This window comes from Paramormyrops kingsleyae, chromosome 15 (assembly GCF_048594095.1).
Source record: "Paramormyrops kingsleyae isolate MSU_618 chromosome 15, PKINGS_0.4, whole genome shotgun sequence".
Taxonomy (NCBI): domain Eukaryota; kingdom Metazoa; phylum Chordata; class Actinopteri; order Osteoglossiformes; family Mormyridae; genus Paramormyrops; species Paramormyrops kingsleyae.
In genome coordinates this window covers 24,187,224-24,207,187 of record NC_132811.1, presented here as the reverse complement: position 1 = coordinate 24,207,187, position 19,964 = coordinate 24,187,224, and the positions used below count along the sequence as shown (strand labels likewise).

General features: G+C 46.0%; 1 protein-coding gene across 3 annotated transcripts in view; it reads right to left on the bottom strand.

Moving 5' to 3' along the window:
- The window catches only part of fnbp1l (formin binding protein 1-like), a 46,247-nt gene that overhangs the window by 5,797 nt on the left and 20,486 nt on the right, over window positions 1-19,964 (bottom strand). For 2 of the 3 annotated variants that reach the window (XM_072699744.1, XM_072699745.1), the window contains exons 2-13: window positions 11,066-11,181; window positions 7,945-7,995; window positions 5,091-5,238; window positions 4,850-4,912; window positions 4,329-4,433; window positions 3,946-4,074; window positions 3,663-3,809; window positions 3,101-3,304; window positions 2,610-2,762; window positions 1,276-1,385; window positions 950-1,082; window positions 31-125 (exon numbers count right to left, since the gene is read on the bottom strand). In XM_072699744.1, coding sequence (XP_072555845.1) covers window positions 31-125; window positions 950-1,082; window positions 1,276-1,385; window positions 2,610-2,762; window positions 3,101-3,304; window positions 3,663-3,809; window positions 3,946-4,074; window positions 4,329-4,433; window positions 4,850-4,912; window positions 5,091-5,238; window positions 7,945-7,995; window positions 11,066-11,181 — 1,454 coding nt within the window. The remainder of the gene's footprint in view (window positions 1-30; window positions 126-949; window positions 1,083-1,275; window positions 1,386-2,609; window positions 2,763-3,100; window positions 3,305-3,662; window positions 3,810-3,945; window positions 4,075-4,328; window positions 4,434-4,849; window positions 4,913-5,090; window positions 5,239-7,944; window positions 7,996-11,065; window positions 11,182-19,964) is intronic. The other variant, XM_023821388.2, reaches the window with a different exon arrangement.

The following is a 19,964-nucleotide window of genomic DNA, read 5'->3' as shown; positions in this document are numbered from 1 at the left end:
AGGCCTGTTAATCATTTACTGCCCACTGACCTTTCTCTGCCATGGGGAGCATGATGATTGACTTCTGAACTGGGTCGTCTGTTTTCTCGCGAACTCTGTTTCCCTTCCACCTCTGACAACCAACTCTGAAAGTGAGAGAGAGAGAGCGAGAGAGAGAGAGAGAGAGACACGTTACGGACTGCTCTCTCTCACTCAGCTCGGATACCTAGAGCATTACAACAGGATAAATTCCTCACAAAGGAAATGCAATATTTAGATTTCTCCACCAGGTGGGGCTAAAAACATTCAATGCAATTGAAATAATGATTAAATGCTTAAGAGCTTAAGGAGCTAAAGTTTGATATACGGATTTACTCCGATCTTAGTATCAGTGGTTTGAGGATTACAGACTGAGTGGCAGATTTCCCAGGACGTAGTTTTTCCTCAGTGGTGGACCCCACACTTCAGACTACAGAGATCACCTGAATAATTGCTATTAAAAATCTTCTACCTACTTATTCTGGTCAGAGTCATGAGAGGCCTGGAGTCTGTCCCAGGAAACATAGGGCACAAGACAGTAGTTTTCTCTGGATGGGATGGCAGTTCTACCCCATAGTGAATACACTAAGTCACTAACTTTGGAGTAAAATCTGTATTTCTTGGCATCCAAAATCATGCAAATGTATAACGAAAAATACAACTACCATCCAATGCAACATGTGCAAATTTTCACAATGGAAAACACCCACAACAATCTGAACATGGGTGCATGATCCCCAATCACTTAAAAATCGGATATTTACTTAAAGTAAATCGAATCTGTTTCCAACATCTGGACACCATTTGGGGTGGTGTGTTGACAGATGGATCTGTGACACTAACTCCAGCATCAGTCATCTCAAGTTCCTTGCCTGCCTGACTTCAAGAGAAAGCTTAGGCCGTTTAGGGAGATCCGGGTGTGGGCCGCTACCTCATTCTTATGGATCTCTGAGCGCAGTCGTTCCATGGTACAAATAGTCTCTGAAATCTTGGGCTGCAGGCTGCTCGGGTCGCCCATCTGAGGGTTCTTCTCATACACGTCTTTCATTTTGTTCAACGCATCTCTGAAGGGGAGACAATAAGGATGCAAGCCATCCAGTCACAAACGAGTATCTCATTGGGAAAATGACACCCAAACATTATGAAAGGCATACATAGGGATACCAATATTAGGAGACCTAATCTTCACGGCCCCAAAAGCTGTATCTCCAGTTGACTGCATATGTACCACCACTTTCTCGGATTCTATACTGGTACCTTTGGTCCATTTCCTTCTGCAGCTCCTTGCCAAGCTCATCAATCCTCTGCTGTAGCCTTTTTCGTCTTTGTTCGGGGGGAAGATGACTGAAATCTTCCAGCGTCAGTGCCTACAGAGGCCAAAGAAATGCCACATGCATCAAGGGCTCTCTGATGAAGACTTTGTCCACCTCCTAACATGCACTTCAAATAGATAGAAAGGTGAGATGCAAGGAGCGAGACGCACGGCATTTCACACGCGAGAGAAAGTCTTGGAAGCCGGCAGCTCAGACGCAGCTCGAGCAAAAAGGTCTCAAACCCCAAAGTAGGTCAGGATGGGAAACAAGCTCTTAGAACCTAATCATCAAGGTCTCAGGTAGGCTTTTAACTTCAAAATGAAATAAAACAGTGAATGTCGCCGAGATGTGGACAGTGAGAATGACTATGGATTTGGAAGTCGAGCTGCACAGCCACTACAATCGCAGGAAATCACCGGAATTCTGCTTATGGACTAGCTAGACAGAGGTAAGGAAAATAACTCAATACGGCACCACTCCAGGAAGACATCTTACCAGCTTCACTGATGACTGCAAAGTTAAGAAGGAAGTTTTCAGGCTCTTAGGAACTTCAGTGATTTCTTAATGCACTTCAAGCCAACTTTGGTGAGCAAAAGGTGCATGCATGTTAACTTCTGCGAGATCAACGTAAAACAGGATGTAAGAGCTTTACTACACGACTCGGGTGATGTGGGCGAAGTTCAACCTTTACTGAAATCTTTCTGCTTCCTGCCGCTACGTAATAAAACTCCGCAGTCCCAGTGTGTCCACCTGTCAGGCTGCTTACCATTCCCACTGTACAGTGATTTACCTCTGCCACCCATTAGGAAAATTAAAGCAGGCTATGGAGACATTCCCAGAAGACAGGCCGCCTGAAATTCCCGCTACCCGGCGCATTCACGCAGCCCTGGCTCCTCCCCACATGGCCGTCAGAAACGAACGGAGGGACAAGACAACTTTGCCATAAATTTGATCCGAATGATTACAGCCAAAAAAAAAAACATAGCACTTCTGGAAATGCCACAATGACATACCGGACAGTGGAAAATTATAAAAGGTACTATGAAGGGCTAGTGCTCTGTTATTGGAAATGATTAGCGGAGATCTCTGACTTGCGCATGTACAACGTGTACAAGACCACTCACACAATAGTTAATTTCTTACAGTAGCATGTTTAATGTAACAACTTAATGTGTCGATTAATGTTATGTTAAGAATGACAAAAAAAAACAAAAACAAAAATAAACAAAAAAAAAATCACTGCAAATACTGCAAGCCCACACATGGATGACCTCTTACCACTCGCTTCAGACCCCGGAATGATGAAATCCTGGGTTTGACCGTTTTCATTTCAGACAGACAATAAGCTAATGGATCACTGGTAAATTTAAGAGATGGGGTGTAGCTGGAAGTGAAAGTGGGACGAGTGGGGGGAGGGGAGGACGGGGGAGACTGGGGGTGCAAACACAGACGATCAGCTGTGACCCAAAGCTAGCCCTGGAGGAGCACTAACGTCACAGCTACGAGCTAATTCTGCAGCAAAAGCCAGACGCTGAACAATCATAAACACGTTGTAGTAATATAAAATGAGACAGTCTCTCCAAAAAAACTTAGACAAACAATGTATGCAATCATACACCAATGTCGATGGACACTGGGCGTTGTCTGTGCTAGAAATTATCGTTGATTTAGTACTGAGGATCAAGAAAACATCTCAGAACATGAGTTATGACAAGCAGTGCCAGATATTATGTAACACATACATGGCGTACAGCAAGCCCCTCCCATACCTTGGGTTTCTTCCCAAAGAGCCAGAGTTTGTTCTTGGACTTTCCCATTGAATGCTTTGGGTCTGGCTTGACCCCTTCGTTCTTGGGCGTGCTGATGGTGCCGTCGGAACCCGTTCGATAGATGTTCTGACTGAAGTCCTCAAAGGGGAAGTCACCAGGAGGCTCGAAACCGGACTTGAAGGACTCCACAACAATAAACGAATCCTGCAGGGCGACCAACAGAAAAGCAGGATGAGACGTAAGCTTTTAACATCAAAATGGGGAAATGCTTTATCGAGAGATGCCGGCTTCCCGCGGAACTCACACAACAGGACAATAATAAAGAACAACATGTCACGTACAACATAAGGAAAGTAAATAAGAATCTGCTGGGTGGTAGGAAGCTTTATCAGAAAACTATCCTACGCAAAGTTGCGCAATATCGGTAACGTCCCGCAGCCAGCCAAATGCGAGTGACGGAGATGCTCTTTCCATGATTTCATTTAAGAGGAGCTGGGGAACAGTTGCTTCAGTGCTGGCATGGATCATAGGGGATGACGTCCAGCACTGGGCCCAGACTCACCCGCTTCTCATCCACGGCCTTTGCGGCCGACACCATTCCTTCCAGGCATTTGGAAATGATGGGAATCACTCGCCGTTCCACCTCGGCAAAGCCTCTGTAGGTCTCGCCCAGCTTCACGGTTCGCCTCTCGTCCATGTCCTGCAGATTCTGTGGGAGGGCGGGGGGCGGGGATAATGAGTCTGGGCAAAGTCATCTGGCAGAGGGGGCGGCATGAAATTTCAAGCTTAAAAGTGGAACTTGACACCCAAAACAGGGAAGCTATCGCTTTTGAAGTGAAGGTCACCTTGAATATCTGTGGGATGGTGACGCCGAAATGCTTCCACTGCTCAGCGTTGAAGTTCTGCAGCTGGGCCGCGTACTCGTTCTTGCTCTCGTCGGCCATGTGCGTCCGAGCATACAGCTGCGTCTTAGCCTGAGACGTACATGGGGTGAGCATTGAGCTCCAGTACACTGCTGAAGGGTTCTCTCGCTATCAAATTCACATACGACTTCAAAATAAATGTCTAAACAAAGACCACATGCGTGTTTCTCAGATATCTTAGCTATCTGGTGAATATGGCCAGATTCCACCAGCACAAAGACAGAACAATGCAGATGTATAACAACAAGACACAGAGAGAGATAAAGAACATCAACTGAAAGTGAGAAACATGAATGAGGCCGCACCTTTTCTACTTCTGACTTTGTGGCATTGATGTCACTGTCTAATCTCTCGTAGAGGAGCTGTGTTTTTTCTGCTTCCCTGCACTCCCGTTCAAACTTCTTCTTGCTCTGTGAATATATGATCAGTGACAATAAGTCTTCAGTGACACAGTTTTTGGTTACAGACTTCTGCTGCACTTACAGCCCTGTGCAAACGGTCTGTGACAATCAAGACAAGACCACGACAGACAAGTGCACGGGTGCTCAGATGAAGGTAGCCTGCAAGTAACCAGGAGATTACGGATCACACAGATGTTTAAATTCTTCTGGAATGTTTCAAGAACATTCAACTGGAAGATTTCATGTTATGTACTGAGAAAGGTATACAGTCTGGCACATTTCCCAGCAGTGTCTGGAAAAGAGCCCAGCTGGGCCAGTACAGGAGACGCTGTGGGCATCGCTGGGCGGAGTAATGAGCAGCAGGTCATCCGCGTGCCTGCGGATCGCCCTCCATGCAGTCCGCGTGAAACGCTGCCTCTACTCACGTTGTCCATCTGCTTCCAGCAGTGGTCCAAGAACTGCTGTGCTTTCCGGCCCTCCTGGAGGTGCTGTGAAGTAAGAGCGCAGTGCGGTCAGGAAGCAGACATGCGCCTTTTCATCACTCCACCAGAATGCCTCCTGACACGCCATTCATCACTGATCGTGGTGGTACTGGCATTTACACTTCAATTCACTTCCAACCCAAAACTCATCTCGGCCTGGCTGGAGTGCATAGACGAGTCTTACATGTTTCCTTTCTGCCTTGAGGTCCTGCGAGTATCTCATGAGTTCTCCATAGACCTTGTGGCCCATCTCCTCAGCCACGACCTCCCTCTGGCCCGCATAGTCATTCAGCTCATTGAGGACGGTGTAGAAGGACAGGCACGATGTGAACCTGAGGGGGGAGAAGAGGAGAGCTCATCAACCAAGGCTGGGAAGGAACCAGACATTTCCGTTGAAGGCTGAGGGTACAATCATTCGAAATATTTGTTTTATGCAATATTTACTCTTTTTCTGAGTTACGCACTGCATGATACACGCCTACATCTGGACCAGATTATTTGTCTAAATCCCATGACATGTTGATTTCAGAGGCAGAGAATTAATGCAGTACCATCTGCACTCGTAAGTTAAATTCCACTTGCATCTATTTATTCTAAAATACATCAGATCAAAATTCTCGCAGCTGAGGTAGTATGTGCATGCATATTACATATTATTAAATGTTTGTTCCATCCAGGCGTATAACTTTAATTAAATTAGATGGGGTTCTTTTTCCTTTCCAATCTACTTTGAATTGCAAATTTTTTACCATTCTGTTTAGAATTGCAAATTTGTTTTGGAACTTTTATGAAGAGTCAGGATGTCACAACCAGAGTACAATTTTTCTTGAATGTCTGCGCAGGTAACACTGAAGTAGCTGTGTCAAATGCACGTCTGATTTAATTTTCGTTAGCCAGCTAAGTAGCTAAAGGAGAAGATTAATGAAGTTAACTTATGTGGCCCTTATTCAAACCCCTTTCAGCTACCCAACAAAAGCAGCACTACAGGGACATGACTTGTATGTTTTAATGGTTTTACATGATTTTTACATAATTTACATAATTACGTCATTTATGTGAACATAAATGACGGTATGTATTGATTTTCTACCGTGATCTTTCTTGATCTATCAACATGACTTCCTTCTAGGTCCCATAATCAGTCAAATAATTTTGGACACATTAAAAGAATTTAGAAAATCAGACATGACATTATTATCTGCGTCTCAAAAACTCCCCCAACCCCCCCGATTTCCTCCTAATCCGGCATGGCTAATCAGCCCCATAGATGTTCACCCCCCTCAGTGAATGACACCCACATCGATTTGGGAGGGGTCAAGCCTAGCACACCGCCCACGCACAAGCATGCTGAGTCACCCGCTTCTACTAAATCAGTGGGCGGCAGGTTTTAAGGAGTGATATAGCACGCCATCATGTACCTGTAGGAGAGATTCATTACCTCCCCCACAGCCATGTGCCCCCCAGTGGGCAGTAGGTGTCACCATAGTGACAGTGTGATCAGTGTGAGAGGAAAGCAGTCTAAATGCCAGATGAAATGCAAACCAAATGATTTCCCTGGATCTCCTCACCACCCATGGTTAACCCCAGCCCCAGATGCAGGATGGACCTTATTGGGGTGTCTTACGTACATGCATGATAATTGGCAAACGGATATCTCTTGCTTTCAAGATATACATTTATGTGTGTGCGTTTATTCTATACAAATTTACTTTTACATTTAGCTAAAAATAGATTTGGTTGGCAGGGTGGCTCAGCGGTTCGGCCAATGGCCTTGGGGACAGCGTGAGGAGTTTGCATGCATCCCTAGTGTTTACACAGGATTCTGCCTGGAGTCCAATACATGCTGTGCCCATATCATCTTTCTGTGCCCATTACTGCATTATCCCATGGAGACACAAAAAAGTGAGATCTCACCACAAAGTGAGAGCTATATCAACTGGATTTCTAATAAAGTATTTTTTTTCAGTGTTTATTGCAGTGTTACTCACTTACTTATGTTTACTAATTGTAAATATATTAACATCAATCTGGAATATATTTTTGTAATTCTGATACAACATCCTTTATGCCTGCCTTGTGTGGGTGTCTTGTATGGGAAGTGTTACTCCAACACAAAAAATTCCCCTTGAGGATAAATAAAGTATTCTGAATCTTAATGTCTCGCACGCACGCACGCACGCGCACACACACACACACACACACACACACACACACACACACACACACACACACACACACACAGACACACACACAGACACACACACACACACACACACACACACACAGACACACAGACACACAGACACACAGACACACAGACACACAGACAGATTAGGTATCTATATTTTTGTGAGAACTTTCAATTCATTTTTATGGGTAAAACTTAAAAACTACCCAGCCCTAACCTGAACCATGAGTAACCAAACTAAATATGAGACTTTTGGCATTTTTAGTTTTTGATTGCAGTCACAGATATTTATTAATCCGAGTTCTCCCCTTGTGGGGACCAGAAAAATGTTCCCACAAGGTCAAAATGAGGTTTTTATTTATATCGTGGGGACATTTGGTGGTAAATACTAACACTGCCATGCAGATTTGTTTACAGGGGGCAGGGCGAGCTGTAAGTGCAGGTAGATGAGTTAGAACCTTAAACTGCCCACTTGTGGTCTTGTCTGTCTTGATCCATTAGGGCTGAAATGCAAAGGGACCCAGGTGGGACCCAAATAATGACTCAAATATCTTCAGTTTCACAAATAAGGCCAATCCCCCACCCCCAATCCCCCACCCCCAACCCCCTCGGGCCTGGATGTGCAGATGTGTGTACTAATGTAATGCATAGGAAACAGATAATCCATGGACAGGATCTTCATGGTGTCACTTTTTGTTTTAGTCGTTCATCAGAATAGATGTAGTGTTCCTGGTCTCATGAGTTCACCGTATCTTGTCACAATGGGCCTCGACAGCCTTACCCACTAACACACACTATTAAGCCAAAGCCCTTTGCCGTATACAGATCGAAATGGACGTCAGTGCCTAACCTCGGCTCTTCTTCTTTGGAGCGCTTGGGACAGTATTTCTTCACCAGATTCCTGTAAGAAGAGCAGAGGGACAGATTCAGCATTACACATGTATGTCACATCGCGTGAGGCTTTTACAATGGATGAGAGTCAGCTAAAAATATGCGTTATTCAAAGCCAATTCATTGTTTTGCAACAAAAGGTTTTTTAAATCAATACGAAGGGAAACTGGATTTGCGTCTGCACAGGGAAGCCACGTCCGTGCAGGGACTGTGAACCAAAGTAGGTCAAGCGCTCTGTGCTGGAACTGGAAGCATGATATTTTAGTTTATTTTCCCCCCGTCGTTCCCAAAACATCCAGAAGACAGTAAATGCAGAAAAAAAAACCTGTGATGTGTGTCAGTTGCCCTCCTGAGAGGGATCTTTAACAGCAAAGCACACACTTCCCTCAACCATTCTAAAACTCTCAGGGCCTGACAGAATTTTTACTTTAACAAAGCAGTCACCCCCCTGAGCTGTATCTAATTATCTGTAGCTTCCCTCTCCTTTACGCCTCACCAAACCAAAACAAGGTTTGGGAAATGCTTCTTAAAAATATGCCAAAGGGGTACAATTTGAAATCCTTTTATAATAAAATAAGGTTCTGTAAAAGTTAAACCAGAAAAAGAGCAACACAGAACACTCCCCACGTGTGAGATATGCCTCACCAACCCGCCTAGCCAGATTTGGACACTCCTACTCTTTTGAATGACCAGTTTAAGTTAGCCCAACCATTGTTCTATTGTTATTCAGTTTTAACCTTTAGTAATAAGAAATGCCACAGAGAAAGGTATACCTCAGACACAGGAAAAGGAAATGCATCGTACACCAAACAGATGATTTCCTTTTTCAGTAGTTAAGTCTATTTTGTGTTCCTAGCCACTCCCTGCTCTAAGGGTGCAGGGATACAGCAAGAAGCTTTATAGGGATGGGGGGGGGGGCACGCTCTGTTCAGTCCCGTATCCAGGCAACGCCACAAGTCCCACGTGGCCACTGCCTGGGAGGCTGGAGAGCGCTGCCGTTGGAGACGGCCATCCGCCCCGCGGTGGGACACTTAAGGGGGTGTCGACACACCGATGTCACACTAGAGCTGGGCGATATGGCCTAAAAATAAAATCTCTGATTTTTTCACAAAAAATCCGATTACCGATTTTAATCGATTTTCCCCTCCCCTACTCAAAATCAAACTACAGATGACAAAAATGGTTCAAAACAATTTTTAACTTTATTTAGCTTTTTTTACTTTAGGGTTAAAGTGCAATCTGACAAGCCATAAAAGATGCTTGTAAGTGAGATGGCAGACCACGCCATTGTAAACACTTTTAGAAACTTGTATAAACTTTTAGAAAGCTTTCTCTATAGCTTATTTTCAAACTGGCAACAACACAATACTATATTACTTTAAAAAAAAACACAATTTTATCATGTCAGCTTGGTATTAAGTAAATACTTTATGCCATTGGGCTTGACATAGTGCAAAAGAAAGCTTTTGAAAAATTTCCAGTGTTAAGAAAAATTAGGTACGTACTTCGGGTCTAAAACTTTTAGCATGTTAATGAATCCCAGCTTTTCCACAGTATGTATGGGCACCATGTCTTTTGCACTATACATCGCGACAGCGTTTGCTATCGCCTTCCATCGTGCCCGATTCTTATCATATGGCACATAGTTCTAAAACGTGTCAGGGACGGTTGCTTGCTTAACTTTGTTTGTTGTGCTGGTGCTGCGACTATTTTCATTTCGCTGGGAGCGGCACTTCTCCCACTCCGCTGCGTGCCTCTGCTTTACATGCTGGAATAAATTAGTCGCGCTGCTTCCTTTGGTTGCAACAGTTTTTAAAGTCTTTGCAACGAGGACTTGTTTGGTCTGTGTCCGACCTCGCAAAACCGAACCAATTCCATATTACAGATGTAGCAACACCTTTCTTTGGGCACAAGTGCCAGCTTTTCCCCTGTCATTACCATGTTGTTAGTGAATCTGCTACAGTGTTTGGGTGCGCCGCGCTAATTTACCCGTGAAGAATGGTGCGTCGCATTAGTTCCGCTTTTGGCGCTTGTGTGTAAAAAAAAAAGTAATAAAATCGATTTTCATGAAAATACATCGCCCTGAACTGTAAATTCGAATTAATCGATTAAATCGATTTTATCGCCCAGCTCTATGTCACACGCATACAAAATTAACCCTTGAACCCTCAAGCAATTTATCTTTTAAAGAGACCCAACAGGGATTATTAGTGTTTTTCAGATTGCAGTGGTGATTGTTTAAAAGTTAAAGGGAAGCGCGGGATATTATACAAAGGAATATGACCTCAGTAAAACAGCACAAAGGTCGCGTCTTTTTCCAGGTTGAAGGGCGGGTCGGGGGGGGGGGGGGTCATATGGCATTTGGCCAGGCTGGTGAAGCTCACCAGTATACTGTCAAACTGAACGAAGGGTCCACACCACAAAACCGTTATGAAGAAAAAAAAAACTAAATTCCTTCAAGGAGCTACAAAACACATTATCTGATATCAGATACTCATGGACAAACTAATAATCTGGATTAATAAACAGCACTGGAGGAACTGAATAAGTATGGTCTTACTAGCACAGTGGTCCGGCCAGATAAGAGGGGCCAGAACATTCGCCAGATTATCCAGAATCTTTCGATTGCCCTCCCCCTCACCCCCCCATCCCAAACAGGCCTATGTTTTTCATTACCCCAGCAAGGCAAATTAAGTGTTTTTTTATTATTATTCTAGTCGAGAGGTCTTTCAGAATATGTATTTGGCGTTACATTGTTCATGAATACAAAAAAAAAATTCTCCCAGGACAAAGATGGGGGAAAAAAATAAGTCGGAAAGATTCTTTTACATGAATTTGCTAACAAGAAATACTTTTAATGTTACGTCTAAGAAGACGTTTCCTCAGAGAACACTGGTGACTGACTCACTCAGGATAAAGATGAGTTTACAGCACAATTTATTGCCCTCACTGAGATCAATCAATGCAGAGCAGAATAATATATAAGTTATAAGCAATGAAAAAACCTAGAATTACATTTAAAAATGTGGAGAAGCGGGAAATGCAGCAGGCTGATGAAGGCGGAGAGCCGTGGGACCTACCTCAGCTGCTTGGCATAGCCCTGCTCGATCTCCAGCCTCTCCCTGACGAACTTTGCATACCTCTCCAGGAAGTCGATGCCCCATTGCGTATGCTTGTCAAGGTTCTCAAACTGGTCCTGATAAACAAACAAAAGAACGTTAATTAGCTAGTTTTGTTGGACCATTTCAATTTGAAACAGTTGTACACTATAGCCATACGTTCTGATTAGTTCTGTGGTATTGATTATCGTGCGAAAAGCGCAGTAATATGCCAGGGTCAAGACGTGTGCTTCACTTCAAACTGCAGAACATTACAAAAAATTACACCTTGCAAACCCTGGAAATAACATTTAGCATCACGTTCCTGAATATTTACTCCGCTGTTTTACAGGACTGCCAGCACAAGAAAAATTGGTGTTCAGTAAACAAATACATGAAGACGCTGACTTCTGTATGTACATTAATGCTAGAGAAAGCAAAGATGTGCTGTTACCCTTACAGATAGTGAGCGCTGAACACTTTCAGAGAACAAGGAGGTAAACACCATGCCAGTTTGCACATTGTGTCACTGGTGTTCACAAGTCTAATCTCTGATACAACCATTTATCTTAAGGCTTCCTTGAACATGGGCCAAAAATATTGCGGTGTCATACATTTGACATCCTGATATTTCACTACTATTAACTTGCCTACACCAACATATTCTACAAATGAAATGCATAGCAAAGATGACTCTGCAGGACTTGTTTGCTGTCACTAGGAAATGATTTCCGTTCTGGTGCATGTACGCAGACACAGAGATAATGAGGTTCACAGGGAGCGTTTCCTTTGCGGGTCGCATCCTAAGATCTGTGATGATTCTAACAGCCATAAGGCTGCACTTTACAAGGCTGGTGCTGTGCTACAGGAAGCGAGGAGCGGCAGGACAGACAGGGACTCCCAGCATGACGGGAGGCCCCAGGACGCAGCTCGTCATCTACAGCCCCTGGATGCTGACTGGACAAACTATGGGACAAGGCGCTCTCACCCAGGGACATTTTAAATGTATTAAGCAAGCCGTCAACGTCCCACATGGCTGGCTGGAGGTCCTGGGGGGGGGGCAGGCAGGAGCACCCAGCCGCTTCCCACTCGCGTTGGGGCGGGCGGGGGTGTTAGCTGGACATCCGCCGCGGTGGCTGGATCGTGAGGATCTACAGGGGCCTCGGCAGGAACAGCTTGGCCCAGCAGCCAGGCAGATGGAGACGCCAGCACGGGGAACACGCAATTAACGCGGCGGGATTCCCGCCGCTAGCCAGGAAAAGGCACGTGGTGAGAGAACCAGGCCGACAGCAGCATTTCAGAAAAGAAGGCCTTCGATCAGGAAGAGGAGTGTCCAGGTCAGGCCTGCAGACACGCACAGGCCTCCACGCAAGAAAAGAACTTAGTCACTCAAAGGAATCCTTGGCATCACACCAGACTGCCCAGGTCTTCCTCCACCCTCAAGCCAAATCAAAGGGAGGCATACCTTTGACCTCACCCTCCCCCACATCTGCCGTGGCTCTCCTGGGCCTGGCAGTGTGCAGCTCACTCAGGGAGGGGCCCCTGGACAAAGCACTGCACTTCCGTAAAAGGACACCAGCCATGCGAGAAATTCTCGTTCTTACAAGAATCATTCGCGCGCAGGAGGAGAAAAGGCTAGTCATGTGTACGTTACTCATCACATCTACACCTCTCAGTGTTAGAGAAAGATCAACTCTGACCAGAATGCTGTAGCTGTGAGCGCTGAAACCATACGGTTTTCCTTCCTGAATCACTGCAGTTTCTGACAGTTATGAAGATGTACTGTTACACTCACTCACAGTAAGACCGGACGTCTGCTATGAACCATGATTAGCAGGATGGTTATAAGGTTCTCAATGTCATTTACTGTAGCAGTGGCAGGTCTGGTTTGATGAGTGCTGATGATCGCACCAATTCTGTGCAGCTGGGGCCACGACACGCCAGAATCGGCCCTGGGGGCCTCAGAGGCACCCAAATGTCCCCACAATGTGATGATATCCTGTTACTCTGAAGTTGTGGGGACCATATTTTTCAGTCCCCTTAATCTCAATTTTATAAAATATTTTGACTGCCATCAAAAAACTAAAAATGCCTAAAGTCTTGTATTTTGATTGGTTACTTACGGTTAAGGTTACGGTTGGGTAGGGGTTAAGGTTGTCAGTAAAGTAAGGTTCAAGTAAAGTGAAAATCTGATTATTCAGAGATCAATCCCTGATATTCTGAACAAATGATCCTTTTTTGGAACAGAGATATTGTGTGTTTAGGTGCTTCCTGGTAGCTATAAGCTGGCTGTATCGCCCTTCACAGCCGGGGGAGGATTCCTGAAATCGGCAGCGTTAAACATTGATGACACACAAGCACGCGTGACGGCAAATCAATATGTACAGAGTTACTCATTACAGGTGACGGAGGGGCCAGTCTCTGGGAGGGGCTCCTTTCAGGGAGAGGAGGAGGAGAAACTATGATAAACAAGTGGGCCAATCCTGTGCATGATGACGCCAGCGCCGTGGGGGGGGCGGAGCCTCAGAGAGCAGGAGCACATTACTCACAGGGCAGCGAGCAGCAGGCCCTGGGGCCGCGGCACACCGCCCCCCCTCAAGGAAATCACTTTAGCGGCAGACTGTGGCTTCGCTCGAGTGGAAAAACAGAACCGGCACGTCTGCCCATGAGCCGCTATCTCCCTGCCCCCCCTCCCCCCCGCCGGCCCGACCGGCCCCGCAGCTTAAAGGCTGAGCCCAAACAAAAAAAACAAAAAAAAAACACAAACAAATGAGCATAAAAGTTGCCATGGATGCCTTGAGCAGGCTCAGGTCTGGGCCGTTCAGCGTTTCCTGCTTCTACTGCAGAAGACAGACCATAAAACGGGCAAAATCCAAAGTATACAACCGTATCAGTTAACAGGACACCACCTGCGAGAAACTCGTGACACGGCGGTGCAAGAAAGCGGAAGTGCGGCGGTTCTGAGCGAGGAGAACGCCAACAGGCTCCGGGCTCGTCGACCCCTGTGGCGCGTCAGAGCTCAGGTGTGGGGGTGGCGTGCCAGGGAGGAGGGAGTCACCCAGTATTCAGAGGGACAGGGGACCAAAACCAGCAATGAGCTCCAGTCGGGACTGTGCAAAAGAATCAGCACTGATGAATCAGATGATAATTATTCTGCCAGCGAGGATGGACTTGTTTCTGCCACGTAAATAAGCCTCATAGACACTAATTACATTTGGGGTCTGAGAAAGGCTCTTAATAGACACATCTGGTTAAATGCCAGTCGTTTGCCTGGCATCCCAATAAAGCAGGATGGCCTGATATGTTTGATGCACTCAAAGGCCTCACGCTGCTGTCTGGGGCTCCCGATTGGGGAAGCCGCACTGACTAATGGACATTTTCAATTAGAAGCTCCAGTGTGAGATCATAGCAGCCCAGAACCCACCAGATGCTCTCCGTGGACACGCCATGTCACGTTATGTGCGAGTAATTTAATGTGAACATGTTGTTTAATTTCCCAAGTGACATTACCCGTCATGGTGGAAACATCATACCAAACCGGCTGGGGGGGGCGACCGAAGGGTCGAGAAACCGCTTGTTGTAAACAGTGGGTGTTACATCCACCCTCAGTGCTGCGGGGGCTGGGGGCTACTGACTGACGCTGCTCTGAGCAAATTACTCACCTTAAGAATTCACGGAAAATCAAGAGGCCAATTTCATGTTCCCGAAACAAAGCTAATCTCGAGACCCAAAGCCCATACAGAAAGACCCGCAGAACCTCAGGGGCATGAGCTCACAGGAACCTTCCTTCCACAGACCCTCCTCTGGAGGTCACGGCCGGGAACAGACTCTCCTCCGAGGCCTGCCTGTCCCCCATGCCCCCCGATACGCCGACGGCTCTGCTGCTCATGAATAATTGACGTCGTGAGCTCATGTCCAGGAGACTCCTGCCCTCTCTGCTGTAGATCCAGCTACCAAAGATCACGTTACGCCCCTCGCAGCCCCATCCGCGACCCGCCTGGCCCTCTGACAGCGAGAGCAGTGGTGTCTATGGCGTCTGCACCCTGGCTAATCCGGGCCACGCTGACTTTATAGCTCACGCTTTGAAGTGTTTATGTGCTTCTTTTAAAGCTGCTAGTCGAGGAAAAACAGATTTAAAAAAAGAAGCTGCATCCTCTTCACTGCTTTCTGTGGAATCCCCACAGTGGCAGTACAGCAGAGCCGTGCGAGAGGTTTCCCGGCTGCTTCCAGAACCTTCTCCCCCGCTCCCACATGTCTGAGGCTTGCGATATTCCCCATCTGCATCTCCATGCCTCTACCCAGGCTGCTTGCTGTCCTCGAGCTCCAGTGTTCAGATTTCGATGTCTGTGGCTTCTAAACAATTTCTCCGGTTTCATATCCAAAGCTAGTTTTTCCAGGCCGCACTCTGCCACATCCACACCCCCCCCCCCCTCCCATACCAGCTACGGAAAGAAAAGTCACAGAAACGATGAGCAGCCAGACAATAAAAGACTGACATGATGAGCAAGCATGACCCAAGTCCTCCACACATATATAAACATATATAAATGGCTATGGTGGATTTCACACAGACTTTGCTTCTGTGACATTGATTCTAAGCTTCCGGGCACTGGGGGTTAATGCACTCATGTTGTGCACCCGTCCAAATCTGCATTTACAGAAACAAATTATTGGAAAAGGAACCTTGTGGTGGAAGGTCATGACTTCAGAACTGGTTACTTCCTGCCATGACCTCTGAACCTCACAGAAAGCATGGCTGATCACAAGACAACTTAACATACAATAGGAGCTTTACATGAAGCCCACAGCTGCCATATCAGGGCCCGAAGCCTTTAGCTTCACCCTGTACGGGCACTAAGAGGAGCTGAAGTGTGTCACTGACACAATGTTTATGTATAAAGAAATAGTTCAACTCAGTATCCCATTTGCTATAAGGGTAGTGTACAGATTAAAAACATTCCAATGGGCGTAGAGAATTACAATACAGCACCTCGAAAAGCTGCTGCGGTCAAGGCTGAAAATGTCAACCAGTCCAAAAGGCTCACATCAGCTTGGAGAAGCCCCGGGTTACGCATTGGGTAATGCTTCATTGTGACACAATGAGGACAAGGGCAAACACCTAAAGTTCCAAACAAGAAGACACCCTTTGGTCACCACTGGACCAAATTATAAGTGAAAAGACTTAAAGAAAGTTCAAGAAACATACAATGTATGGCTCTGAAAAGCAACAACGAGCAAAAGCAGGCAAACACCTCCAATTAATCTGTTTAACTCAAGTTCCTCAAGTCATACCCTCGTTTTAGTCTCTTAACAATCGTTCCATAAATGTTGCTTTTTAAATCTGGGAGAAGTACAGGGAGAGGGGCCTGGGGGGGGGGGCTGGTGGCTGCGAGTTAATAGGCCTCAGCCGGCAGGATGCTGCAGCTGATGCTCACCACATCCTCCCAGCTACCTGCTGCCCTAATGAGTCACCCAGAGGCACAAGCCCCCCCCCCCCCATCAGCACCGCCAGCCCTGGGGTGGCGGCATAATCCTGTCTACCTAAACAGGGCTTTGAAGTATGTGTGCATGTGTTTGAAGGGGGGCACCTGGTATTAAAACTGTGTAACACTAGTTAGTAAACGGAGTATAGCACCCTTTAGCCAATGTGTGTGTTTCATCGTGACCATGGAGACAGAATGCCCCCCCCCCCCCCCAACTAGGATCGTAAGCTGATTGTCATACAGCAGCCCATGGGATAAATTTTAACTCACTGCAAGTTAAACATTGCAAACCTCTGTTATTCCACTCAGAGCTGAAACGTGCCGTCCAAGGGCGCGGACAGCTTAAGGCTGCCTGCTAAGGACATCGACCCCGTTAGCTGTTCTGTAAGCCACGTTCAAATGACTAAAAATACAGATGTATCTAGGAGAAACAGAAGAATGATCATTTCAGAGTAAGGACAGCTCGTGAGGAGGAGGAGGGAGGGAAAAATTGAAAAAACAGACCGTTTGGACACATACTTCCGGAGATTAAAATGTTAAACTTATAAATGGCTTCATGGGCTAACAGCATGGACATCTACGAGCCTGAAAGGGCTTTATCTCAGCCTGGCGTCTGCGTGGGACCTCAGGCCGGGTTCGAGTCGAGGGTGTGGGGTGTCCCACAGGGACAGGTGAGGTGGCAGAAGCTGGGAACCACGTTAATTTGATCGAGCACAAGGTCAGGAGCTGCGAGACCGCAGGGCCCAGGCTAGGATTCAAGAAGAGTAAGCAAGGTCTTCGCTGGCTTTGGGAGAGAGTAAAACCTTAACGAAATAAAAGGTCACAGACAATAAGCTCTATCCCAAAATAATCAGCTGCTAGAAATACCAATCACACGCCAAAGAATTGCATTTTGTGTAAAAGCCATTTATTACGAGCGCCGGAAGTGTGCTATGAACTTTGATGTTTTTGTCCTTGTGAATTTCAGGAAGTTCAGCCAGGTAACAGGGGCTACGATTAAGCAGGATGGGTGTGCTGGGGGTCGCCGAGGCAGAGCAGACACCATCGGCCGCTGCATTCAGTGCCGGGTCCCTGAAGCGAGCGTTCGCCATCCCACATGCACAAACGTAGGCAGTGACTTTTTGCCAGAGACCTGCAAAGGGTCCTCTATTCACAGTTATTTTATATTCCTTAATGACTCCCCGACAAGATCTGAGAGAGTTAAAATCTAGGTGTAGCATTTGCTGAAAAACAGAACACCTTTCAGGAAGCTGACAGTTCTCACTCAACCACAAGTAAAGATTAACTGTTCTACTAATAATAATGAGTCTGTTTTTAATGTATTTAAGCAGTATCATTATTTGTGAACTTATTTATATTTTACTCACTGTTCTTAATAAAAGCCATTTTGGAAAATGAACACATTACAGGACTCAGATCAGTCACTGTGGAATTTCGGGCCCTCACACATTGACAAATGCCATTTATAAAGGCAATTCACATCATATTGGTAACCATATTTCAAGTTATTTTAATTAGGTGTATAAATTACAGAAAAAATGCAGCAAAACAGCAAAATAAAGGCATAACAAAAAACCCACTAAATGTCACAAACACAGCTTAGAAAGATTTCTAACAAGATTTATAAATCTGTATCAAGACGCTGAGGTAATAGTACCACTGAGGCACGTTGATATTCGGTTTGTCTTCATTGATCTTCGGATTACGGAACAGACTCCACATGAACATGGCCAGATAGGGTCAGAAACTCCTCTACTCACGGCAATGCCTAAAGATCACGTCATGGTACATGCAGCCCTTCTCCGAAGGTATTCCGTAGCCCCAAATGACCCAACAATGACCACTGAGCATTCGTCAACATTGCATCATTAGGGCAAATGCCACCAATGACAGTCCACCAAGGCAACTAAAAATTTTATAGATTGTTTTTATGGATCGACATAAATTAGGCCTAAAAGCCCACATGGATGGACAGGGCAGGGGTAAATGCACATGGGCAGCCAGGAAGCATCAGGCCAAAATAAAGGTCAGAAGAACTGAAACCAAGCCACCACTATAATTAAAAGCAATCAACATAGGCTCTATGGAGAGAAGTGACAATGGCCTCTTGTAATATAAAACAGTTCAGTGACATTATGAACTTCTGCGCTCTCAAGCCCATTCAAAGCACAATAGCAACCTTGTTGTGAGGAACAAATACGGGCTGAAGTGACTTAATGAACCATGGCCTATAAACTAAATGTTGTAAGTTGAGGCGCATGTCTTGAGGAATTCCACCCGAATTGCGTTTGCATGTTAGCGAGGTCCGGCACAGTCAGAGCATGTCGTGAAAGCCTCAACTTAAAATCCATGTTATAGTAAGCTGATGTCCCTTTCGGGTGACAAATTCAACAGGATGTTTAGGAGGTGCCTTGGGGACACTGGTCTGTGCCAAATGCTTTGGTTTTCATAGCTGCACATTAGGTAGTGGCAGATATGTATTGTTTCATCTCTAAAAAGATGTCCGACTGGATCGAACCCAGGTGACTAAACAGGCCTCGGCAACCTAAATCACCACCATTTTCCCATAACCATTCCAGAACAATCCAGTTCTCATACTATGGATCATATCCTAATCCTCCCATCAGCCAGAAACAGCAGGAACCAGAGAATTCTGATGAGAAAACATCTGTCCTCTTTTTCCGCGCCCAGCGTTTAGGTTCCTTAGTCCGTCGCGACAACACTTTGCGATTTAAGCTGACAGGAGTGGAGGTCGCAGGTCACTAGCTGCTGTACCCGACCCATGGCGACTTGTGTCGTGACGTATCTGTCAGCTTCCGGGGCTGGGGTTCCTCCGCCCGACGCAGCAGCAGGTCCATGTTCTTCGCTGACGGGAGTGGAACCCATGGAGATGCAGCAGCTGTGATCTATGACGACACTCGCGTTCTAACAGGTTTTTCAGCGCCAACTCTATTTCTCTTGAACTCGACCGACCACCTGCTAAAACATCCTCTGGGTGTTTTGGTTTCTGGAAAACTATCCTTACAGTGCACAAAAATCTCCAAATAGGTCTGCATGTTTCCACCCCCCCCCATATGGGTGGATTTGGTGCCAACTTCCACGTCCAATTTAAAGTCCTGTAATCAATCCCTCTCGCCATACGGAGACTCAATACCTTCAGCACCCTGCTTACCTTCTTCAGACAGCAGATGGCCCATGCAAAGCTGCCTCTGACTGAGCAGTCAGTTTCAGGGAAAGGATACTCGTACCCAATGAAAAGGCCATGTAGTTACACACGAGTTTCTGTCCGCCACAGTGTATACCCGGGAACCTGAATGACACCTCAGAGGAGGGGCGGAGCTAATCCACTGTGTTCATTCTGCATGACACACAGGCCTAATCACCGTCACAAGGACATC